Source organism: Nicrophorus vespilloides, unplaced genomic scaffold, assembly GCF_001412225.1.
Source record: "Nicrophorus vespilloides isolate i.1.1-1 unplaced genomic scaffold, Nicve_v1.0, whole genome shotgun sequence".
Lineage (NCBI taxonomy): Eukaryota > Metazoa > Arthropoda > Insecta > Coleoptera > Silphidae > Nicrophorus > Nicrophorus vespilloides.
Window position 1 is genome coordinate 16211 of NW_017099076.1, and position 26327 is coordinate 42537.

Consider the following 26327-nt stretch of genomic DNA (forward strand, 5'->3'; position numbering starts at 1 on the left):
AAACTAATAGATTTCACGCAAATTAAATTGTCGTAAATTCTATCTAGATTATTGTCTAAATGGACTAAATACAAACGAAAAATGATATAGTATGATTGTTTGAATAAATAAATATGACATTTAAACATATTATCAACCAATTACATAATCTATCTGTATGATGTATTTACAATTTATCAATTCACCTTAGAGCAGTATTCTTCAACTTGTGGTCCGTAACATGAAATTATTTATTAAATACTATCTACATTGACCAAAGATCCAAAGATCTGAAAGATATTTCTCATATTTTTGTAAAAAGGTTTAAGAACGTTAGCTTAAATGATTGATAATATTTCAAATAATAGATTAATAAACTAACCATTACGATATTATTCAAATGTAATTTTCAAATTAATCAGTTACTATATGCAACTCAAATAACACATCGTTGCATTATTTGTATATTCTTTTGTGTATTTATCTATGCATTAATTTATTGAAATAATGCAGTCGTTCTTGTTAATAAATTGTAATAAATAAAAGCATAAACCTATAGTTAAGGTTATGCGGCACACTTAAATTATTATGATATTAATAATCTTTAACTCTTTGGCCCCTCGTAAATTCCTATATTTCCACACCCAATTAATTTTTAGACATGAACAGTTTATAAACAAATACTATAGTGAAGCAATCAGTTTTGTTAGGTTTTAGGCTCAAAGAAAAGTTAATTCTAAGGAAATATTTACGTTTCATTTTTAGATTTATAAGAATTGTCTTATATTTATAGTTTTAGATTATAGATTATGTAAGACAGGTTCTTAAATAAATTGAATATTAATTTTGTTGCTAATATTTTTGATAATAAAGTCTGCAATTTTAAGTTCTATTAAACAGGTATGCTCCAGGATCTTGAAATTGTTTTATTTAATGATCTTGATATCGTAGAAAAGTCCATTGTCAAATCCTATTTATACATTTTATAAAATTGAATTTGTTTTTGTTATATTGATATTCGTCAAGTAATTATTTAACTATACAAAAAATCCGCACAAACTTTTCGGACAAACCAATATTTTTTAATGACTGATGATATAATTATTTAAATAAAACTACGAGTTCTTTTTAAATATGTATTGAGTCAATATTCCACAATATAATTTTTATCTATACAACAATTACACCGATTTAATAAGCTACAGACATTACATATTTTTTTCATTAAATATACGCAGACCAAACACATCTGCTTAAAATTTCGATATTTTTACATACAAGTTTAATGATGATAGACGACTTTATACAAGAACTAAATAAAGATAAAAGAATTATTATATAATTATCACATTCAATCAATAAATAGCTAAACATCATGTCCGTTTTCGAATTACATAACTCAGCAATAAACTCAAGGCCTTAAAATATATATATTTAAACAATAATAAATTTGTGTGGAGAGTAATAAATAAGTAGTTCATCGTTGTCGCATATTTACACACATTTATGATTTCAGTCTATTTCGAAATACAAGATCGTCGATTCATTGCGTCGTAATCAAATTTATAAAACACCCGAAAGTGTGAGCCCATTTAAATCTAGCACGCTTATATTAATAAATAAATTCCTTATTCTGTCATTTAGTTAAGTTAAGCTTAATTACGTTAGGTATATATAATGAAAAAAATTTGTGTGCTAATAGTATTTGAAAATTATCTTAGTCGTTGTTATTTACAATTTCTTTTTGTAGTAGTTATGAGGTGTACTTATATTGATTAATTTTTGTACATATCGCAAAGGACTTTTTCCATCGGCGTATTGCCAATAGTCTTCTGAAAGAATACAGCTTCGATTCTGGCAGCTGGAACGATGCGGAGAAGTGGAAGCATGAGCAGGAGTCTTCCGAAACGCGCTACTTGTCCAGGGAGTTGCGCTCTGCAATGCTGCCAAAGCATGACTTGTGCTTGATCTTGGAGATTCTCAATTTGACTGGGGTCCTTCAATCCGCGAGTTTCTGTAAGCAAAACTTTGTTATTCTCGTGGACTTCTTTTATTTTGCTTGACTTTACCTGCTCTGAAGAGGACAATAGCTTTTAGACAAGCGAATTCCGCCGGATCAACATGAACTGATTTGAATCTCATCAAAGTATCCGCCAAAATCCTCACATCTGTCGTCGAATGACCATTCTTGGCGTGCTCGTTTGGATTGAACAGCGGACTTGAGCTGACATCTAAAGGCATGCACCATTGTATGGCGTTCAACAAGAACAGTTCGCTCCAAGCTTCTTCCAATAGAATTACCTAATCAAAAAACAGTTTCAGGATTAATTAATTTAAATAATTAGTTTAACTATAATATATTTACCTGATCTCTGAATGGCAGACTAGCAAAACTTGGCAGGTTCTTCGCCCATTTAACGGCCATAAAGAGGAGTCGAGCTGATGTTTCGTAGACTGTTTCGTGGCTGCTGGGATATAAGCTGGTTGTCAAACTTGCTGGATGTGGTTCAGGCCGAACTGGACCTGAACTTGAGGAAACACCACAACCGGAAGTTGGCGTATCCTCTTCCTCATTGGTCACATCTATGCTTTCCTCTGCAACAAAAAATATAAATCTCCGTTATCATTTGATGTAACCATTCATTTTTTTTTTTTGCATAATTTATCTTTCCGTCTCGAAAGTTTCAAGAGGGATTTGGAACACTTGATTAAGTTTTGAATATTGTCAAAGCGATGCGCGTTCTCCATGCATGCTAAAGGGTGGATTAAGCGGTAAAAAACTAGAGGAGGAGGTAGAAGAAGCAGCTCACGGAAAAAAATGTCCGGAACTTTGGCACGGACTAAACCTTATATTTATTACATTTGCGTGTGTGAGGAAATGCACATACAAAGATTCGGGCGCGGATTCTGTAATCCCTGCGTTGGGATTACTGGGACGTCAGGTTAACTAATTATTCTTCAGGGACCTGCAAGAGAGATTTACCCTTCGATACTGCCTCTCTCCCTCGCATCGGTCTCTCTCACACTCACGTAGCTGAAGAGATTTCGTTAAGGGGTTGGCTTGCTGGGGATAAAAAGCTTAATTCCGGTATGCTACCCCTTTCTACTCAAACTCAATACGTGCACTACACCATACATATACACAGACTAGGAGAGAGTGAGTGAGTGAGAGATACAGTCTTCGTACACAATTTGTACAAATTTGAGAACGCTTCAAACTCCGAATCCGGATAATGCAATTAGAGACGACTTATGGAATCACACTTAATACGCTGATTCAATCCCAACCCAAGACCCTTTGATCCGTGTTTCGCATTTTATACACGTAATCATAACTTGCTTTGTTAATTTGAACATGATAATTTCCACAAAAATCTGTATTATATAGTCATATAAAACTAATAATATCCAAATTTTATATTTTTTATACTATTAACTAGTGCAGGGTGTCATAATAGAAGAATTAAGAATTTTAATAATTAATACTAATTAAAATAATGTGAAAATGTTATAAGTTAAAATACTACTAGACGTGAATTCCTATAATTCACTTGCAAATGGATGAACTGAGTTAACAACATATTTATATTGTTATAAGCTGCATGCGGATCTTCGTTGTGTCAAGTGCGGGCGGCTCCAATTAAAATTTTATTTTATTAAATTGAATTTTATTTATAATTATTTTCATTTCACATTTATATTTTTTATGTGTTCTTACATGTGACTTGTGTTTGAAAACCTTAAGAAAAAAGATTGTCTTTTATTTTGTTGATCTGAAAATAAAATATATTCAACACATTGAATGTATGTTTAAATATCGTGGATGAGAAGTTTCTATGATATTTTATTCAATTTATTCGAAATGGAAATGATTATATTATATAGCCTTTTCAATAACTAACGAAGGGTGCGCTGTGAAAGAGAGAAGAAAGGGCTTACCATCATTATCGCTGTTGGTGTCCTGTTTGGTGGGCGTAGGTTCCCTGTTCATGACCGGGAGCGGTGGAACAGCGGGATGTAACAAACTGGGACCGTAACGGGCAGGAGAAAGAGCCATCGTCAAAGAAACCGGGGGACTGAAATTAAATGACAAACACGTACATTTATATATATATATTTTCCTATTCGTAAACTGAAAACTAACTAAATCATTTTTCTTCTTTCCAATTCGATAAAAAAAACTACGTGTTATTTAACGTACACGATCAACTGAGCTAAATAAACTACATATATATTCATATTGTTTACTACACTTATGTTCAAGTTAGATTAAGGATATATCCTGTTTTTATTTTCTAAAAATAGTTTTAGGAAATAAAATAGACAATGATTTATATGTAGATAAAGTGTACTTTGGTATGAACATCGAGTATAATTCAAAGATGTGTGTTTCAAAAAAAAATCGTAAATGCAAGTATATATATGAGAATTCATCGACCGATTAACACATATTATGTTAACGTACTCAAATTGTCATATGTTAACCGTTAACATATGTCAATTTGTGTACGTTAACTGCGTGCTCACTGTATTTTTATTTTTTATGTGGTGTAAACTACATACTACAAAGGAAGATCTTCAGCCTTTTCATCTCTGCTTTGTTGTGTGACACTCTATGAGCATGCATTAGTTGGTGTAGTGTAATGCCAGATGAACAGGCTGTTGATCAAAAGGTGTGATGCTGATGGTCGGCTTCTATGCTTTTATGGCTTTAACGTATGCTCTTCCACGGTTCATTCGGGTCTCTGGTGCGAGCCATCGACCAAGATCAATACCGAATCAATCGATGATGGGCTATTTTTAGAGGTGCAGGATTATTTACCCGAACACTCCAACGGCGACCGCAGCTTCACGTAGAGCCCTTTCTTGCTCGGCGCTCATGTCCCTCAATGCCTCTGGTCTTATTGTTGCCGTGTTCCTAGGTTGTCTTTCATTCTGCACCGCTGAAAATACAAATATATTTATTACATGTATTCTTATGAACAATCCTATAAATATTTATTTGAAGTTTATCATAATAGTTAATAGTTATCCTAAGATATCTTTGTTTCTATATGTTTATTTTTTTTACTTTTGAAACTGTGTACTAACTGTTGCAATGAGGTCGAAGACAGATCTGTCATCTCATATTTGATTACTGAAATTAGGAAAATATTGGCATGTATGTTTCACACAGTGTGGGTGTAGTCAGAGCCACTTTAAAGTTGTCGTGGGAACTAGGCAGCAGTTAAGTAGATTGTAGTTTAAAGTCTCGTGGGCCCCAAAAGTCTTGCGTGTCTTTGTGTCTAGTATGTCTAATAAGAGCAATAAGATGGGCTTGGGTGTAGCATAACCAATTTTATCACTTTTGTGACACTCTCATTTGTGATATATGTCACATAATTTTGCAAGTTCTCAAATAATTTAATAAAGTATCCGCTTGATGTCTTTAGACATTATAGAATAAAAGGTGTGAAAACACTATTAGGAAATTGGTAAGTAAATTAGTTATTTCTTTATAAAAAAAGTGCTTAATACATAATAATAATAATGGATGGTCGGTATGTCATATTGCCTACTGTATTATATAAGTATTGAAAATTGTAACTTTGAAGATGTCGAGGGAACTAGGCAGCAGTTAAGTAGATTGCATAATACTGGCATATCTAATGGATAAGACGGCCTTGGGTGCAGCATTACAAATGTTATCACTTATGCGACATTGTCATTTGTGACATATGTCACCTAATTTTTGCAAGTTCTCAAATAAATTAATAAAGAATCCGCTTGATGTCTCCAGACATTATAGAATAAAAGATGTGAAAACACTATTAGGAAATTGGTAAGTAAATTAATTATTTCTTTATAAAAAAATGCTTAATACATAATAATAATGGATGGTCGGTATATCATATTGCCTACTTTATTACGTAAGTACTGAAAATTGAAACTTAAAGATGCCGTAGGAACTAAATTTAAAGTCTCGTGGACCCCACAAGTCCTGTAGGCCCTTGTATCTAGAATATTTAATGGATAAGACGGCTTTGGGTGCAGCTTTACAAATGTTATCACTTATGCGACACTGTCATTTGTGACATATGTCACTTAATTTTTGCAAGTTTTCAAATAAATTAATAAAGGATCCGCTTGATGTCTCCAGACTTTATAGAATAAAAGGTGTGAAAACACTATTACGAAATTGGTGAGTAAATTACCTATTTCTTTATAAAAAAAAATGCATAATACATAATAATAATGGATGGTCGGTATATCATATTGCCTACTGTATTATGTAAGTACTGAAAATTGAAGCTTTAAAGATACCGTAGGAACGAAATTTAAAGTCTCGTGGATCCCAAAAGTCCTGTAGGCACTTGTATCTAGAATATTTAATGGATAAGACGGCCTTGGGTGCAGCATTACAAATGTTTTCACTTATGCGACACTGTTATTTGTGACATATGTCATTTAATTTTTGCTTCTGACTGATATTAAAAATTATATTTATTAATTACTTTTAAATATATATACTCTTATTTTATGTCATTTATGAGTAATAATAGAACATTACATTTATATACAAGGATGTTACTGATATGCTATAGCATAAACGTTTGACATATATCATCGAGTCACTCTTGCATATTCATTCGTGTACATGTTTTGAACGTTGGAACATCATTTAAATATTACGGTCAATTATGTCGGAAAAAGGGATGAAACCCTCTGTGTTTTTAGGGTTAGCCGCACGCGTACCCCCTTCACACCGACACGTGCCACGCAAAGAATGAATACCGCGAGAGGTAATTTGGCACGCAAAAGAGGACATCCCGTCGTGTATGAAAATCTCACACGGAACAATAATATATAAAAAAATATATACGTTATCTCAAATTAGGCATTAAATTTGAGGATTATGAGCAAAAAAAATATAGAATGTCACTGGGGTTATACATATACTTTATGTTATGCGTTTCATGTAGTATTCATAAAAGAAAATCGAATAATCCCTGTGGTTCAGATGATATTTTATTGCAACAAAAATAAAAATACATAAATAAGAAACTATAAAATAAAAAATTAGGTATACTTCGCACAGTGCGGATTCACTATAGTTCGATTCGGTTCATTATTTTTTTAATACATAAATTGTCGTTTTTTTTTCTCTAAACGGTTTTAAAGTCCTCGATTAGTAAGGTTATAAATAGTGTGGGATATTGGCGAAACTGATTGCCAGCACTATGCGAGGTATTGATGTATTATATTTTATTTATTTTAATTTGTACTAATAGTCAAGTAATTTGTTATATATAGTACTCTTATTGTTAATTTACTTGCATATATACAAGTTAAGAACGACCAGCACTTTAATAGGATTATTTGCTATACGTACTTAGAAGTATTTAAACAAGTAATCAACTAATTGTAATTATCAAGTAATGACTAGTTAAATTAATTCATTTATTTTGTATAACTGAGTAAGTTTGATGTAACTGATAATTAAATAATTATTTTTAAGTATCTTTAATTTTTCTTTTTCCAAGTAAATTATTTAGATGATGTAGGAATAAATAAATATTATTTTAAATGTCCGTATAACATTTAAAATAATGGTGAATACATTTAACGATACAATCAATTTTGAGAATGCTTTGATCCTATTGTTATAATTGCAAAGATAATGTTCTCTCGAAGATGAAATAGATAATTGGAGTTAAGAGTATACGAGCATCAGTATTAATTATCATAGTTGAAATTCAACAGATTATGTTTCGTCGCGAATCCACGTTTCGGCAAACAACCTGTGTGGTGTGGTATAAAAGGAGCTCCGGGTTGAGCCGAAATGTCATGCTCGTCACGTATTTGCGAAGATAGAGGTGACGGTGTGGGATGTTCATCATCAAAAGAAAATGCAAAACGCGAGAGGGATGGGAAAAGCCGCCTTTTAACCCGACCGACGTTATGCAACATAACAGGGATGTTAGACGCCCAAAACCGTAATTGTGGCCTCGCGCCTAACACAAAGGATGCAAATCGGGATGTTGCGTTTTAGGGCGTAGCCGACGCCTTCAGCTTTTCAGCCAGACGCCCGCCGTCACCGACGCCCCTTCATTATTACCTTCATTTGGTTTACGCTTGCAAATTGTTCTTGTTCTCCGGCATCAAATGAGAAAATAAAAAATATATATATGTATACATAAAATTGTGCCAAATATAATTTCATTTTAATGAAGAAAGTATAACATTTATTTCTCAGTGTTCTTTTATAGTTAGATGCATTTAATTTGAAGATTTATTTTGAAGAAGTCAAAAATCAACATTTTTAATGTTTTTAAAATATTTCCATGTGTAATTTAATTATTTATTTTGTTTAAATGCACTTTCTCACGTATTTCGTAAATCTTTATCGTATTTTCTAAGTGCGATTTTTATTATGCGGTCCCTATCCACCGCATAAAAAATTTCTGTGGTGTATTATACAAAGTTATCTGTTATATGTAAGAATTTATGAAAATTTTGAATATTTATTTTGTGCGATTTTTTATACGGTCCCTATCTACCACACAAAAACAGGTTTTACTGTATTAATTTACATAAATATTATAATGATTACTTAAAAAAAAGTAAAACTTCTATGAAAAATATAAGTGCATTTAAATTGAAGATTTATTTTGAAGAAATCAAAAATCAACATTTTTATTTAATAAATACAAAATTGTATACAAATTATTCTATTTCGGACTTAAACGTTTATATTTCTTAGTTTCAAATGCAAGTTCGTAGCTTGTTGATAATTCTAAAAAATAGATTTATGTGAATACGTTTTTTTTCAAAGTAATTTCGGTAATTACTTCAATTCTTTATAAAGAATAAATACAAATATATTTAAAAAATATACTTCATTATTTTGTCTTAAAAGTTTCTTCTGTCATCATTAACAGATTCTACTTTTGATTATGTAAAATAGTTATGAAAAAAGTTATTTTAAGATAAAAAAATGTGTATCTTAAAGTGTTTATAAAAAATATTGAATAAAAATGAATAGTAATTAACCCTTAAATTCCCTAAGTTTCAAATTTGATACCGGACTTTTAAATCGAATTGTACACTTGTAATTGGTTTGTTTCTAATATTTGCCTGTACTGCAATAGATAAATTGACATTTTGTAAATTTAATTTGGAAAATCAGGCTTTTAAGGGTTAAAGAAAACAATTTAAGTGTTTTAGTTAAGTATTCTGAATTAGTTTTTTATTTGAGACAAGAAGTTAATATTTTATTTAAATGATTTTTAAATTAAAGTAGTAGCAATATGAAATATATTTTATATCTACTATGTAGTACTTGTAGAACAATTTATTTCATAAAATAATTATAATTATTTGTTTAGCTATAATTTATTTTGTATATCATAAAGATTATTATCTAACCTGAATGTTCTAATCGTCTCATTTTGTTCCAAAAGCGTGCTGTGCCGTAATTAAATGAATAGCAGTCGGACACTGGGTTTTTCCGACTTGCACGCTGCAATAGCAGGGATGGACTCGAAGTCCGTACGCAGGCTTAAATTAGAAAAAGCAAAAAAAAGACAATATTAATAAGTTTTAAGTAATAATCAATTAAATTTCTAAAATTAATTTTATTTTTTTCCAAAAAATGTTCATAATAATTCAAACATTCATTTTTTTTTTGGCGAATATTTAATTTAATTGTTTCTAACTGATAACATTATCAAATTATTTAATTAAATTTATATTCATACATGATAAAACAAAGTTAGTAAATGTAATTTAATGTAAATATGTATTTATAAAACCAGTTATTTCATTTTATTTTATTTGACTTGAATGATGTACATTAGAATCTGTTTTTGTGCCGTTCTTTTTTATGCGATTTCTTTTATGCGGCATATGAAATCCAACCAATTCCAACGGCGTTGGCATCATTATAATGTTTTCAATCAGTGTGCATATGTACAGCTTGCTCAAACGATTCTGTCAGTCGATTTTGAACCAATTAATCGAAAGAAGATGCGCGTTTTGGATTAACACGAGAAGCAGTAAATTATGTATGTGTATTTTGAAAATGTCTGAATATGTATTGAGAAATAAAATGTTTGAAAATGTTTCCACTTGTAATTTAATTATTTATTTAGTTTGGATGCACTTTTTCATGTATTTCCTATATCTTTCACGTATTTTCTAAGTGCGATTTTTTTTCCACCGCATAAAAAAAGTTTAAGTAATGTATTATACAAAGTTATTTGTTATAAGTAAAAATTTCAAATATTTATTTTGTGCGATTTTTTTTATACGGTCCCTATCTACCGCACAAAAACAGGTTTTACTGTATTTATTTATATAAATATTATAATGATTACTTAAAAACAAAGAAGATATAAACTTCAATGAAAAATATAAGTGATTAATAATTAATAATTTGGTAAAAATTGGATCAAGAAATTAAACTAATTTATTAATATATTACAATACATACATATGTACATTCATTTTCTTATAACTGTTTTTAAAAATTATTTATAATTTGCTGAAAACATCTAAAGTCGATAACTCGATTAACGAAGAGAATGCGTTCCACGTAACTACTTCGTTTTCAATGATATTATAATCACAATGGTGTTTCGTTCCTTCAGCGATACGTCAAAAATTATAATTTATGTTCATCACATATGAAAAACTATTGGAATTCACCCCCGCCTATCATATATGTATCTAAATGACACGACACTCGAGTTAACTCTTTGAGGGACCAGTAATTCCTAAATTTCTAGACCCAACAAATTTTTAGATAATTGAATCAGACAACTTTGTGAACTGAATCAACATTGGATGGTATGAATGAATTGATATAAAAAGGAGGCCTGTACAATTTCTAGAAAATTATAATAATTCCCTACTAGGAATGTTCAAATAGTGTTACATTGCGTGTACCACCGCCCCTCGAAGAGTTAAGCTATGTTTTTCTAATCTTTGACACACCAATACCAAAAGATTTGCCATCACTGGTATAGAAAATGACAAGTTTTGTTTACGAATATTTGTTTGCGAACAAATTGGTCGACATGAACTTCTTCAATTTTGTTTTCATTTTTGTCTTTGTTACTAAAAAGTTTTTCTAAATCTTCCTCTGAAAACTCATAATATTCTACATTCAATAAAATTCTAACATCGTCTTCATCCACATTTTCGAAACTTATTGCTGAAGCTATGTGGATAACTTCATTTCTATTTTTTGGTGTTAATCTTGAAATACAACTTCTGGATTTTATAAGTACCATCAATTTAGAACAATTGCGGATTTTCATATATCGAATCATTTTTATCAACGATAATGTTAATCGAGATATGGCTGTTCTTAATATTATATATTACTTAGTTTAGGACAATTTTTAGTATTATCATTTGAATTCTTTTTATTTTAACATAAATTATTTGAAAGATTATGTAACAATATAATAAGGTTAAAGAGTAAAATAATATTTGTAGTACAAATTGAGACGTGTTTACAATAAAATGAAGTGAGAAATGTCTTAATGTTTCTTTCTGCAAAATTCATTTACAAAGTGGATGTACAAATGACAGCAGTTAATTCAAAATGTTCAATGCTGTTCCGGATATAATAAAAGGACTTTGCAAGCGAAGGACCTATATTCCAGAACGGTAAGAAAGACATGCATTTAAATGATTGTTTTAATCCTGATGTTTCTGCAAACAACATGGACAACTGCAGAAGTTTTCGGGGGGATCGTTGCGTCGCGACGCCCCGACTTCTCCCGGGCCGCGCCCCCGTGCAGAGATTGTAAATTAGCGGTTGGTACGCATGTCCGATCAGCCGCCACCCTCCCGCTCCTCATCCATCCGCGGGGGCAGGTCGACAACCACCGCGGCGGCGGTGATTGCAGGGTGGGGGGTCGGATAAAATGAGGGAAATCTCCGGGAATTTTGGCAATGCCTCTTTGGCGGGAATTAGCCGGATTTCGGATCCTCGCGACGTGGCGACGGAGGTGGTGGCTGCGTGCATTCGAGTGAGATATATAGAATGAGCGAGAGAGAGATGCGGGGGTGAATGAAAGAGGGAGTGAGATGAACGGCGGAGGGTGGAATACACAGCAAGAGGGAAAACGAGCTGATGGTGTGAGGAGCTTGTTTTCAGGATGGGAACGCATTAATCAGTTTCTGAAATCCCTGTGACACCCTCCGCTCACAACAACAACGGCCAACCTCTGCACACTCATATATTCTTCTCCTGTTCACTTCACTACCAAAATAAAGTATTCTTCTGCATTCCTGATTTTATTTGGAAGTAAAATAATGTTTTTGTAAAAGCCCAATAAAAAAAATCTTCATTCAACTTGATTCAGTTTACAAAACAATTCCAGGATGCCAATACTACTTATGTGGACGCGCCGTGATTGACATTATCTATAGCAATTACCATTTGTTTTTATATATATATAATAATTGAACACAACATATGACGTAATAAGTAATTACATAAAGATATATTTTTGTCTTCATTTATTATTGTTATGAATTTAAAATATTAAAAAAAAGAGATATAAATAAATAAAAGTTTTTAAGGCCGGAAATACCACGGTCCATTGGCCCAAATTATGGTCAATAAATAAATAAATAATATTATACTGAAAATATAAATATATATTAAAAATAGGAACAATTCAACTATTCCAAGTTAAATACCCGGCGCATCCATGAGGTAGAAAATACTTTAATAAAGTATAAAAAAATGCTATACAAAATTGCCAAATACCAACATAATATATTCATATTAACAATAATTACTTGCCTTTAAGCAGTAAATCATGAAACAATAGAAAACAGAAGACATGATTTGTTTTAAATGTGTTAATAATCTAACGACTTGCAAATTTAATGATAATAACAGTACTTTTAAGATTTAATTTGCAGCTGGTTCATATGGTTATGGTTATACATAATATGTATATTAAATCTTTTATTTATTTTGAAAATATTATAGCTTAATATTGGTTTGTAAAAGTTTCATAATAATTAAAAATTGCACAATCAAGGTTTGTGTATAGTTAAGTAAAGAGTCTTAAGGAAAATCTTCTATCAAAATTTATTGTAATAAAAAACTTATAATAGTAGAAATTTCTTTAGTACCTAATAGTATTTTTTTAAATCAATTGGAAACTTACCATCTTTGTTCATGCCCATGGATAGGCATTTCTTCAACCTGCAAGCCTGACACTGATTTCTGTGGGCTTTATCGACGACGCATCTTCCAGTTCCTGCTTGACATCTGAAAAAAAAATGTAGAATACATTTTAAATGTGAGCATTATAACGATTACAGTTGTATCTCAATATTCATCCCCTATTTAAGCGAAAGAATTAATGAAGGACGTAACCCCAGTTGTAAAAATAAATAAAGAAAAGGGAGACAGAGAGAGAAAGAGAAGAAGTAATGGAAAATCAAGTTCAAGTAATATTTTATTCAGTCCGTAAATCTCCTGGGCATTGATTGCAGCTTCCCCGCTCGGAAAAAGAATGCAAATTTCTCGGGCCAGCAATCAGAAAGTATTAAGAAAAAGGAGAGTAAGAATAAATCCCCGCATTCAATTAGAACCCTCACCCCCACTTTGAAGACCCAACGCGCCTTCGTCCTTCTCCATCTTCCTCCTATTTTCATTTTTTTGCTGGTATCCTTTAGCTGCGCTTCTTTATTTTATTATATTTCATTTCTTGGGTTCGCTAAGGGCGGAAAATGCGGCTGGAAAAATGGAGGGAGGGTGGTTCCAAGGGGAGGAAAATATCGGGAGATAAAAATTCCATCAAAAGAAAAGCAAAAGCAATTTCGGGGAATGTTGGTATGGGAAAAATTATATACGCCTTTCATATATATATCTTTTCTCCTTTTTATTTCTCCGTGAATTTGTATCGCTCTCCCTTTCTTCCATCGACTATTTGCATCTTTTTCGCTCACGTCCCTGAGCCCCGGTAAATGTAAAGCAAAATAAAATGCGTTCATCAAAGGGAACTTTGGTCCTTTTGCACGCACAATCCTTTTATTAATGGTCGCCGCGTAAGCACAGCTTCGAAGGTCTTTTTTTCTTTCTTTGTAAGCAAAATAATTATAATGTACAGCAATCAATAACGATCATTACAGATTTGTATGCATTTCATTCATAACTTTTAGATATCATTACACATCTTAACATTAAATAATATTCTTTAAACAAATGTGTATTGTTTACTAACTTTTTTGAAGTAATCATTATTTTTAATTCATAACGTAATAAAGTTATTATAAGATATTAATAAACAAATACAATAATATAAATTTAAGATCATAACTGTAAAGTAAAAGTTTTTGAATATTTTTTTGTTTAAATTGAGTATTATCAAATATCTACTAGTATATTTAGTTACAAGGAAACAGAAGATTTGTTGTAAGTTAATTGTAGTATTAAGGTGATGATATTATGATAAGCAAAGGTAGGTAGTTCTTAATCTATTGAAAATCCTTCATATTTCGTGATTGAATATCCTAAGTTATTTTTTAGTTGTTGGTGTGTAGGGATTTGTGCGAGATTCCCAAATCCCTGGTTGGAACTCTAGTAACGAGCGAACTTGGTGCGATGTGTGTGTCGTCTATGGGACATGTGTTCCAGAAGCGGAATCACTTTATGTGTGTATATATATATATAGATATAAAGCGGGTTCATCCCTCGGTCCATCCCTGGGGAACCCGCCGGGAATCAGCTGCACCGTCGAAGCGCGCACTAAACTATCGCAGGAGATGGCATAGCCTGGCTCTGCTGGCTGTGTACACAGGCATCGCCGGGATTAACCCGGCAAAAGAAACTTTAATGGAAAAACTATCCTTGCCTTTTAGGAAACATTGGGGACGATACAGAAAGGAGGACAAAGCTAAGCGACGCAAGCACGACCAAAAACAACAATAACAAGAGAAAAAAAGTGGATAAATGAAACAAGTTGAGCCTTGAATTTAAATGTCCCAATTTGGAACGTCAACGTCTTTTATTAAAAGGCCGCCTTTTGTTATTTTCTTATTATTTTTCTTCTTTTTATTACATTTTCATGATAATATAGGTTTAACTTTCAATTTTCATTTAATTTTTAGCTGTTTCATTTAGTATTTTAGCTTTCTATAAAAGTAATACCATTTCATTCAATACCAAATATTCCCAGATTTGATTGTGTACAAGAAAAAAATCATAATTGTTGAATCATTAGAAAAGCCACACTTTTTTTTAAATTGTAGCGTCTTATAATTTTTGCAGATTAATGCTCCAATTATTCAATTAGAAAGGATGAGAAAAAATATGTTTTATCAATGTTTATTCTTTAATAAATGTATGAATTTTGTTATATTCAAATACAAATAAAGGATTGATACAAAATATCAAATAAAACTGCCTTTTTTGTAATAAGTCTCAATTGCACGCTCTTGTTTGATGAAAAAATATACATAACTTTCGAAATAAAATGGTATATGTATCATTCATTAACAATAAACTATTAGTTTTTGTGTATTATCTGTTATTAACAAAATGTCTTCCATATTCTTTTGTATTGTGTGCATTTGCTTAACTTTGTTCAAATAGTTACATAACAATTACTCAATCACATTCTTCTATGAACCATAAAATGGACTTGACTATAAAACGTACCTCAAAGTAATTGTTACATTTGATACATGTACATAAAAAGGTGTATTTTAACGTCTAAAAAATATTCTGTAATAAAATCTTATTAATTTGGGTTATCTTTATAAAAATGATTATTCAAAGCAATGTTCAATGTGCAATTTCTGTTACTTCTTTTGAATACCAATACATTAACGAGCGACGTTTCGTATAACGAGTGATTATGAGAAGAGATGTCCCGGATATATCATTTTTAAAACTTGTGTACACATATTATGTGTATTTTTGAATATATTTCGCTATACGAGTAAATATCCGGAAATTTTGGAACAAATTAAACTCTTTAAGTGAGGTTCCACTGTATATCCTAAAATGTATATAATTAAAAATGTAATAGATTTAGTTTAATTATTCTTTGTGATTTTTTATACTTGATTAATTATTTAAATTACTTGATTTTGATTTATCTCAAAACAAGTATGAATGCAAATATTGTTAATCAATTACTAAATTGTAACGATAATTTAAGTTGTACAGTACTAGTATATAATCGTATTATTTAAAGGTATTTGCATATTATAAATATCCGCCGGTATATTAAAGTTAAACAGTGAAAGAATTACTCTAATTGCATTCATAAATTATTGAGCTGTATTTCTTTCTTCCTCTGCTTTCCAGTTAAATGTATTCAAACCTCGTGGCCGTTATGAACTTGCGGTTGGATCTCGTGGAAGCAGATGGGAAAAATGGAAAGGCTCAAGGAGCCTTTAAAAGTGGGATTTGCGGGGGAAATATTCCGGTTGGATTTCGGAGCGGCTTTCCGACCGACGCTACCACTGCCGCCCGTCCCCCGTCTTACATACTCGCAGGAAAAACTACCGTTGCCAAGTCAATCCTGCTCTTTATTGTCCCAAGGGGCAGACACGAAAGGACTACAGTTTTTTTCTTATATATAAATGTATATATGTATGTATCTTTTTGTATCTCCGAGATTTTATGCTTCCCTTTGACATTTATGACAGGACTCTGCGTTATATATAAATGCTGTACCGGTTACAGTAATAAACATTTGTGGTATGCATTGATTTATAGCTCGAGAAATATTTTTTTTTTTAATTAAACCTTAAATTTAAATCTCAAATATATAAACAAACAGATAAATAAGGCTCACTCGAAATATCAAGGACTCAAAAGTATGACCAGCAGAGAAGTAAAAAATAATAAAAAAGAGTAAAATAATTGTAAAAAAGTAGAATAAAAATATAAATTAACCTTTCAAGTGCCAGAAATACTTAAATTTCTAGACCCAACAAATTTTTAGACAACTGAATCAGACAACTTTTTTCAAAAGAATCAACATCTGATGATATTGATCATATTAAGATTAATTACTTGATATGCCAACTAAATTAAATGGTAATTCATCTAGGCATGTTTAAAAAATGGTACATTACGTGTCTAATCGATGTCTTTTGGATGGGTTAAATTACTTGAAGTGTAGTTGCTTTTTGAATAATATTAAGGATTCGTTAATAGTTTATGAAAACGATTGAAATTTTTGTTTTTTTTTATATGAGGTATCAATCAAATGTTTGCAAAAAGCTGTACATTTCATTTAGATTAATGTTCACTCAAAGTTTTCTTTTTAGAACAGGATCATTTTCTGTACAAAACTCATGATACTTATTCGTTTAGTTACAATTGTTTACATCATTTGGTCATCAAAATACCATTATTTTATTGTCTATATAAAAATACATCCGAAAAAATATGGGGGAAAATTAATTTTTATATAAATATTCGTTCGTTTTAAGCGCATTTACTGAAATATGAATTAATTTGACTTATTTCAAGTTTATAATACTATAGTATTTGAAAAGTAGATGATTCTTGACGATGTACCAAGAAAAGTAGATGTATAACTAGTTTCAACACGTATTGCTATTATATAATCATAGTATTATAATAGAGATTATTGAAATATGGGCGCATCTGTAACTTGGGCATTTAATTAGTATATTCGAGATAGGTTTTTGTTGGTTTTATGGTTATTATTGATTGTGTATTTGGCAATTCGGGATTGAAGCGGGGGTGTTTTGGCGGTGGATTACGGTTGGTATCAATATGCCGAGCGGCGTCGGATTGACATAATGAGCAGATAACGCGCGTTTCATGATGATGAAGTGGCGCACGAGATTTGGTTGGTTCCGGATGGCGGGTGGTTGCAGGCCAGAAGTGCAGCACCGCAATCAATTAGGGCTTCAAACCCCGTGAAGGGGGGCCGCACGACGCGCCCCTAATCCCTGGTCCGTTGGCCTGCCGTATGAGCCCTTTGTGCTCTAATCCGGTTAGCGCAGGAATCGTCTGTCCCCCGCAACTATGCGCCAACATCGATTCCCAATAAATCAACAACAAACAACAACATCTTTCGGAATTCCACCATTACTAATATAGCGGAGATATAGTCTCATTATCCTAATATTGGTTATCAATAGATTCGTAAACGCGACTCCATTAGGATCGGTTAAACTAACTAATTAAATAGACTTAAACACAGGTGTACATTCAAGTTGATCTAATATGATATAATATGTACATAAATAACATAAATAAATGTTGATTGAACTTATATTGTAGACCTAGACGTTAGCAAAACATTAAATGTTTAAGACTTCGTTTAGCATTTAGGATGCGTTCCTAGACAACAAGTTAGAGCAAATATGTAAATTTAGACCTTTTTTTAATTTTGAGTATACCGCGTTATATAAAATCAGAGTTAAGGTGTTAATGTGGATTTAAATAATAAATTTAATGTATGTGATCAATAATCAATTGAGGTTTTGTAGACATTTTGGAAAATATGATGTTTCATTGACATCCTAACTTTTAAATAATCTAGAGGAAGTAAGAAAGTACCATTACGTTATTTGTAAATGTGAAGTTAATTTTCAGAATAATTCCAGACTTACATCGGTAATTGTACTTGACAGAAATTTTAGCACAATTATCAAACTCTTCTAAAAAAGTCACATCTTTAAGAATAAGAACTTGTGTAAAGCCCTTACACAAGTTCGTATTCTTATTCAAGAATATTTTGTAATTACAAATGTTATAATAATTAAGGTTTTATATTTGGTTTTAGATATAACCAAACTAGATTATTTCATTATGTTCAAGAATCCTTAACACATTTTAATAACATAGATCAGCGGTTGCCAATCGGTGGATAGAATTTTGGTGATCCCTAGAGTAACTAGAACGTATTTGCAATTATTACTTTAATTGTTTTCTGTTTCTACTATTTTTTTGCTATTTTGGTCCGTAATAAGACATTGCATGTTTATACCCAATGTAAAAGCAAGTGTAGATACCATTTCTTATATAGAACCTTATTTTTATGGACAAAAAGATTGAGAACATGATATAGATGAATCTTAAATTATTTAAAATAACAAAAAATTGAATTTCTTATCATATTCACAACTGTATCATGGTGATACATTTGTTACAACCGAAAGAAAACTGGTGGAATTGCATCAGGCTAGTCCGCCCCTGTTCACCGGTAATAAATGTGCGCTGTGTGTTGGGGACACATTAATTTCCCCATCTGATCCCGTTTCAGCGTTGCGAAAAACGCATTTGCATATATATGTATACGTTGTATTCATGTGTTACGAGCGAGTTTTACAGTCAGGATGGCAACTGTCGCTTCGCGCCGCTCGAGCCACCTGATACCCAGCTATCTAGGATTATATCCGACGCCCTTTTAAACATCAAACTGATCCCCATCCCCTGCGTCCCGTCCACCCCCATACAACGTACAAATAATATCAACGTTGTGTCTCTCGAGGATTCCAAGAATAAAAATATTTATGCAGACATACCTGTAAATCAGTTTTCTGCGCACGGACCGTTTGAAGAAGCCGCTGCAGCCGTTGCAAGCCAGGATTCCGTAATGCTTTCCCGAACTGGTGTCACCGCAGACGACGCATATGAGACCTGGTGCACCTTTCTTCGTGGGTAGACTCCATGGTGGTGGAGGAGTCCTCGATGCTTGTACCAGAGTCTGGGATGCCGGTAAACAGAGTGCTAGAGGATGCTGTTCCGGCTCCGATGATTGGTAGCAGTCCACGCTGGCTGGAGAACCCCGTAGTTCTGCAAAGAAAAAACCTATTTACATTTTTTTGTTAATAATTTAGAAAAAATCAGATTTATAAAATTGTGTAATATTAATTCTAAAGATTTACTTAAATATAACTACAGTTCAAATTTAATTACTTTACTTTTAGCAATTTCTGATAAAACAAGTTTTTGTTTGTCCTTTTTATTTAAATATACAATAGAGATATACAAAATATTTAGAATATATCTTTTTTGTCACCAGATGTTGTTTGAACAAAATTATGATTTTTTTTTTTAAATTTTGTCGTAGTTGTTATTTGAAACTTTTATATATTGTTAATTAGTAAGATTGGGTAGTTAATATATAATATAGATTACTAAAATTATGTTGAGAATTTTAGTTGTATTAAAATAATCAAAAATAAATATTTCAAACGTTTACATTTAATCAAAAACCTTTTTACAATAATTCTATAATGAAAATGTATAATTACGTAATATTTGTTGTTTTAATAAATAACGTATGAACATTTTGTCATTTATCACAAAAATATAAAGTTTTTTTGATTATTCGACATTTAATATGAACTGTAATTTTTTCTTGAAAAGTATTGACAATGTTTAAAATTTTAATTGGAATTATTTAGAAATAAGTATAAATTATTTGTTAGTATTTGTAATTTTCTCAATGTAAGTTAAATACTTTCAGCAATACAATAGAAAGACAATAAATTTGTACTGTTTCTGTTATAATAGAGTGAATATTATAAAATGTACTTTATATGTAGTGAACTAATTTCTTTTCATTTATTTATAATTATTTTTATTTAATTCCTTAGATTTTATAAAAAAAAGATTTTTTTATAGCACTAAATTTTATAAAATTAACAAATTTCGTTATTTTATATTATTATGTCAAGAGCAACACATGGCTTGATTAAACACAACGTAAATAAAATAAATTATGAATTGGTATTTTAATCGAATTTAGAGTAGAGCCGTTTAAATGATGAATGTTTCAATGAAATAAATAAATATTTAACTACATTTAATTGAATTAAGTAATAAAAGTGTCGTTGTGCACTAGATGGAATTGAAATATATGTAAATGACATTTTGCGAGTGCGGTGCAGTTGAAGGCAATTACTCAAATTCTGTGCGAATCCATTAGAGCAACATTCAATTGAAATCTGGTGCTCGCTATAAAAAAATCATAAATTAAATTAATCCAGGCATTAAGAATAACCTGCAAGAGTGTAGCTGTAATTTGAATGTGAATACACTTTTTCTCTCACCCCCTTGTCGTATGAGGGTCGGTTTAGAATACCAAACTCGAGCCATATGTAAAGTGCCCTTTCTCTTCGACTACCATCAAATCCATCCGTATTGACCCCCACCGCCACCACCCCCTTACATGATTGCAATGAATCTTGAAAGGAGCGGGACGCGATTAGGGATTTGACTTAATACCAGGCGTATATTAATTCGCATTATATAGGTTAGGGTTGATAAATGCACCCTACGAATCCGAAGGGGCTCTCGTTTTTGTTGGATGGGAGATGATGTATTAGACACCATGTGGTCAAGCAAATTAAATATCTATTACTTCTTCTCTTTTTTTTTGTATCTGTCCCTAATTTTATTTCAATTTTTTTGTTTCGCCCTGTACATCCTTTTCGATCGATCCCTCCAGGGAGATCCGATCTAAATTTCATGCCCTTTTGAGTTCATGATATACCAAAACACAAACATACAATAAAACGCAATTCATCTCCCCCTATGAAATCATATACATGTTCATAAAGTGTTTTGATGCTACATTCAGAATCAACACTGAACTATAACAGATTTAGATACATATGTGTTTTAGGGATAAGTTTATCGAAATTAATTATCACCAATTAATTAACCAAAACAAAGAAAAGATTTCTCCTATGATAATAAATGTAATTTATTTTTGAAGATTAGACGATATATTATTGTAATAAAAATTACATACAATATTGATGTTGTATCTTGTATTTATTCTTGATGAACCGCGGTACCCTAATAATTTCAACCTTTTAGCTAATAGCTTTTCATAGAGTTTTCAAAACTTTATTTCTAATTGCTAAGAGGGAGCCTGAATGTGGTCTGTCTAAGTGAGTCTTCTGTCGAAATGCATGCCTAGATATTTAACTTTTGTTGTTTTTGGGCAGATCTTTTCCACTGTATTACATTTGTGCAGTATTGCTAGTTTTATGAACATCTGCCACGAGGAAATGTTATAGGACTTCTGTTTTAAGGCCTATAATACTTCCTTGTGGAACCCTTGATTCTATTGGCTAGAATTCAAGAAAATGGCGACAAAATATTTTCGTAAACGATAGAAGAGTAATAGAAATTATGTTTTTTTTAAATCATCATAACCATATGAAATCAACTGTAGCTGTCAATCAATTGTAAATGTTACACTAATCCGTATAAAGACAGAATTTCTAGTTAAATATAGCAGTTTGTACTTGTTCATGTATGGAAGCTTCTAATTGTTGCCTCCTTTAGGTCAATTCCATAAACTTCTGCAATATAATGAAAACATTGTCTAGTTTTTCCGCAGTTACTTCATCCCATACTTTGTACACAACCACAATGAGTTCATCAATACTTGACGGGGACTTTTTGTGTTGTAATGATTGAATGTAGTTAAAGAAATCCAAATCGAGTACTTTGAAATCGGGATTGTTTGATGGTTGACAATCCACCCATTTTCAGTACCAGCGCGAAGAACTTCCTCTTCATCTTTACTGCAATGTGGTATAGCATTATCTTGTTGGATTTTGATTGGTATAGTTCAACTACCATTTTTCCATTTTTCTTTTATCGCGGGAGTTAATATCTCTGTAATTCTTCGAATAAAGTAGACTTTTTGGGTAGTTTTTGCAATAATTAATCTTGAAGAAGTTGTGAAATAAAAATAACAATTGTTACAAAATTTTAACTGTTTACTACAAAAACATTTTTGACAAATTTAAAACTTTAGGTGACTGATAGAGTCACTTTTTCCATGCCTAATTTAAATAAATAAGTACTGATAAATTTAATTTAATTATTTCAATTATCCATTAAACAAACTAAAATCGGATACTTATTTTGAAACGCAAACTTGAATACAGGACAAACGTAGCAATGTGATATTCTACAATTGTCACATGTCTCGATATTTCTGTTGCACATAAAACATGGTATGTTAGTTGCATTAGAAGTCAATATCTGTTCAACTGTTTCAATAATCTACAGAAATGTTTAAATTTAAATATTTATAATTTGAAAATTTCATCTGTCTGAAATCTATGATTCAACCTCACGATGAGTTTTTTGAAGCGTGAAAAGAAATTAGGATGTAGCTAGCAGATAGTTAAGTAGCGTTCCCAGAGGGCCGGGTCATCTTCAATTCTCATCCGAGTCGGCAACAATGAGACAAGTGCGTATCAGGTTTATGAAATTAGTGCCGGTTAAATTGGCGCCAGGGTGTATTAATCAGATGGGACTTTATTATGAGATTCAGTTCATTTCCACCCCAGCCTCTCCATTCACTGTCGCTTCTGCCACCTCTTGCTACATGTTTTCCCTGTTGTCTGTTGCCGCTGCTCTACCATCATGCCCATATGTCAGAAATTGCGGGACGTGCTTTCAATTTTTTCAGGGTTAGTACACCCCTCGACCGGCCCACTATTACACGATTAGTAAGTGCTAGAATGTTTTATATTCTATTGCGATTAGGTCGGCACATTCGCCACGGGTGGCACCCTTCTATACTCCCAACATAATCAATCAACGCAAATATGTGCTATTTGTCAATGCGACATTCTTTACAAAATAAACCGGAATTAAGATTATTTAATTACCAAGTAGGGATTACAAATTATTTTGATCCTTTATACATTTACCACTAAATAATTGGTAACATTTGTGAAAAACTAATTAAGTAATGTACACAAATTTAAGCATATTTTATATTACATATGGATATCTTAAAACAATTACTTATTTGTATATTGACCGCATTTTTTTTGTTACCTAATTATATTAGTAAAGAAACATTTATTTTATTCATAAAAAATACAAATATATTTTCAAATAGCTATAATCCCCAAACTTACTAAATTCAATTTTTTTTCTATTTCTATTTACTGAATTTAATATAACATACTATTTTCTTTGTAATTATTAAAATAATTACAATTATTTTTCTTATTATTTTTCAATACAATAATTAACAATAATAATATTTATAATAAGTTAAAAATAATAATTATTACAAAATGTGTTACTCTTTTTAACCGAAATGTTTCTGCTATAGAATAAATAAATTCTTTGAAAATATTTGAGTGAAAATTAAAAAATAAAGTATATGAAATGTATTCAATAATTGCTAAAAATTTGATTTATATTGTTATACCAAATTTTGCAACAATATACGAATTTAATACAAGTATCTATTGTATATACTTTATTAGATTCTATATAGCTTGAATGACCAGGATTGTTATATAAAACAATATTATGTATTATAATATAAGTGGCATTTAACCTAAAACTAGACTTTATTATATGACTTCAAATGTAGTATTTAAAATTAATTGCAATGATATTCATCCTTTTGTGTATATAATATTTGAACAGAGTTTGTAACAGTTGATTTAATTGCTCGTGAATTAATTAGTATTATTATATTTATTTCAATTTTGTATATATAAATGTATTAATATAAATAATAGTACGCAACATTTGAGTACTTTGTGCGTTTTCAATCAGTCCGAAGTCATTATTAGTTTGAATAATTATAATTCAGCTAAAGCATATACTTTTTCTTTATATAGTCAAGTCTATAGTTTTATAGTTCTGGACTTCAAATAGTGCGGGATTTTTGAATAAAACATTGTTTTATAATCATCATTAATCAATTATATTCAAGATTATTGTATACAACTAATTAGCATGTAGTTATTATATTCTATATTGTCTATTTAAATATTCAATATTTGATTAGGCATTTACTTAAAGTTAAAATAAGCGTTTCATATAATATTTAAATCGTCGGAAAAAAGTTACTGTTTTGATTGTATAAGAATATTGAAAATATAGTAAATAAACATATATGACTATTACCATTGCTATGGTGATGATGCTGTTCCGTCGGAGAGCAGGGCATGTTGGATAGAATGGACGTAGCCGAACAATCCATTGGTCCCGTCGACAAATTCATCTAAAGCTTTACGTCTTCTCTTCAAATATATCAATTAAACCAGTCTTCCGTCGCTCGAGCACAGCCACTAAGTATTTTCAACTCTTCGAAATCAACACTTGACTTGTAATCATTGTCTTCCAAGCATCACCGTTTTCAAATCGTTGCTACGATTTCACGCCGCTCTTCTTCACTAAATCCAATATTATTTTCTTTCTTCGGTAAATTTATTTCAGCTCTAATTTTGATTTCGGATTAGAACTTGATTGGTGAGTGACTGTTTGTGTGTTGGCAATAAATTGGATTAATAAATTTGCGTTCTTTGCGGTATTCGATGTGTTCTGGTGGATGCACCGGGCGTAGCAGCACTGGCACAAGTGGCACTAGATTTGTAGGGTGTTATGAGAAATGAAACCAGTGTATTAAGCATCATCCAGGGGCGGGATCAGATCTCGCCACCCTGTGTTTAACTTCTAACCGATCGCGACTGCGCACACGCACACATACACACCTACCCTTAAACAGACGGATACAGACACAGCAAACGCACTCTTCACTCCCCCACCCTCGTTCAAACATCCATCCATGCTCCATCTCTTTCTTTCTCTATATAGTATACATGGAGCAAGAGCCAGTAGGTGGGGAGGCTTTATATAACGCTCTAGCATCAATTTAATTTATCATTCGAGTATCATTAAATTTTGCTCAATAAACGTTAAGGGCGTTAAAATGGTAGTATTTTTTGATAACTGTACTCAATTAAAGTTTTTTTGTTGTTGTAATTTTTACGTGCCAAGTATCGAATATTCATCATTATTAAAAATAAAAAGCGTCGATTATTTTTGTACCATCAGAAATCACATAATGTTTTATTATGTATTCATTTATATTGTAAATAAGATATTAACAAAGGCAAAAAGTAATTTAAAATTAATATATAATAGTATGTACAATACAAAACAAACGTGCGTTTTTTTTTCGATTTTTCACTCAAATACGTTGAGATCAGACTTGAAAATATATAGTCAATAAGTACATTTATGAAACCTTTATTATATTATTATGTACAATGTAAAGAAATCTATTAAAAAAAATTAAACAGAAAAAACATTAAAATTAAAACTTATATTATTAATATAAAACGTCAAGTGCTGTATTTATTTTTTATATATTTTTATACACTTCATGTCTAGATTATAATGTAAATCAATGTACTATCAAGAATCTATGAAAATTTAGAAACAAGCTGTTATTGTCAGTAATAATTAAAAAAAAATAAATATTTTTAATAATCATTCAAAGTTATTTACTTTGTTTATGTTTTTGAGTATTATATAAATATTATATTGA

The 26327-nt window shown here is 31.1% G+C and overlaps 1 protein-coding gene across 1 annotated transcript; it reads right to left on the minus strand.

The window, feature by feature from the left end:
• Positions 1-1707: 1707 nt before the first annotated feature.
• On the minus strand, positions 1708-25436 carry LOC108563952 (photoreceptor-specific nuclear receptor-like). Its single transcript, XM_017922799.1, has 8 exons — positions 24902-25436; positions 19516-19801; positions 13158-13261; positions 4802-4922; positions 3919-4055; positions 2345-2574; positions 2049-2280; positions 1708-1993 (listed from the first exon to the last, which is right to left on the minus strand). Exons 1-8 carry the CDS (start codon positions 24996-24998, stop codon positions 1755-1757), a joined length of 1446 nt encoding a protein of 481 aa, XP_017778288.1. The 5' UTR covers positions 24999-25436; the 3' UTR covers positions 1708-1754.
• Between the last annotated feature and the right edge of the window lie 891 nt (positions 25437-26327).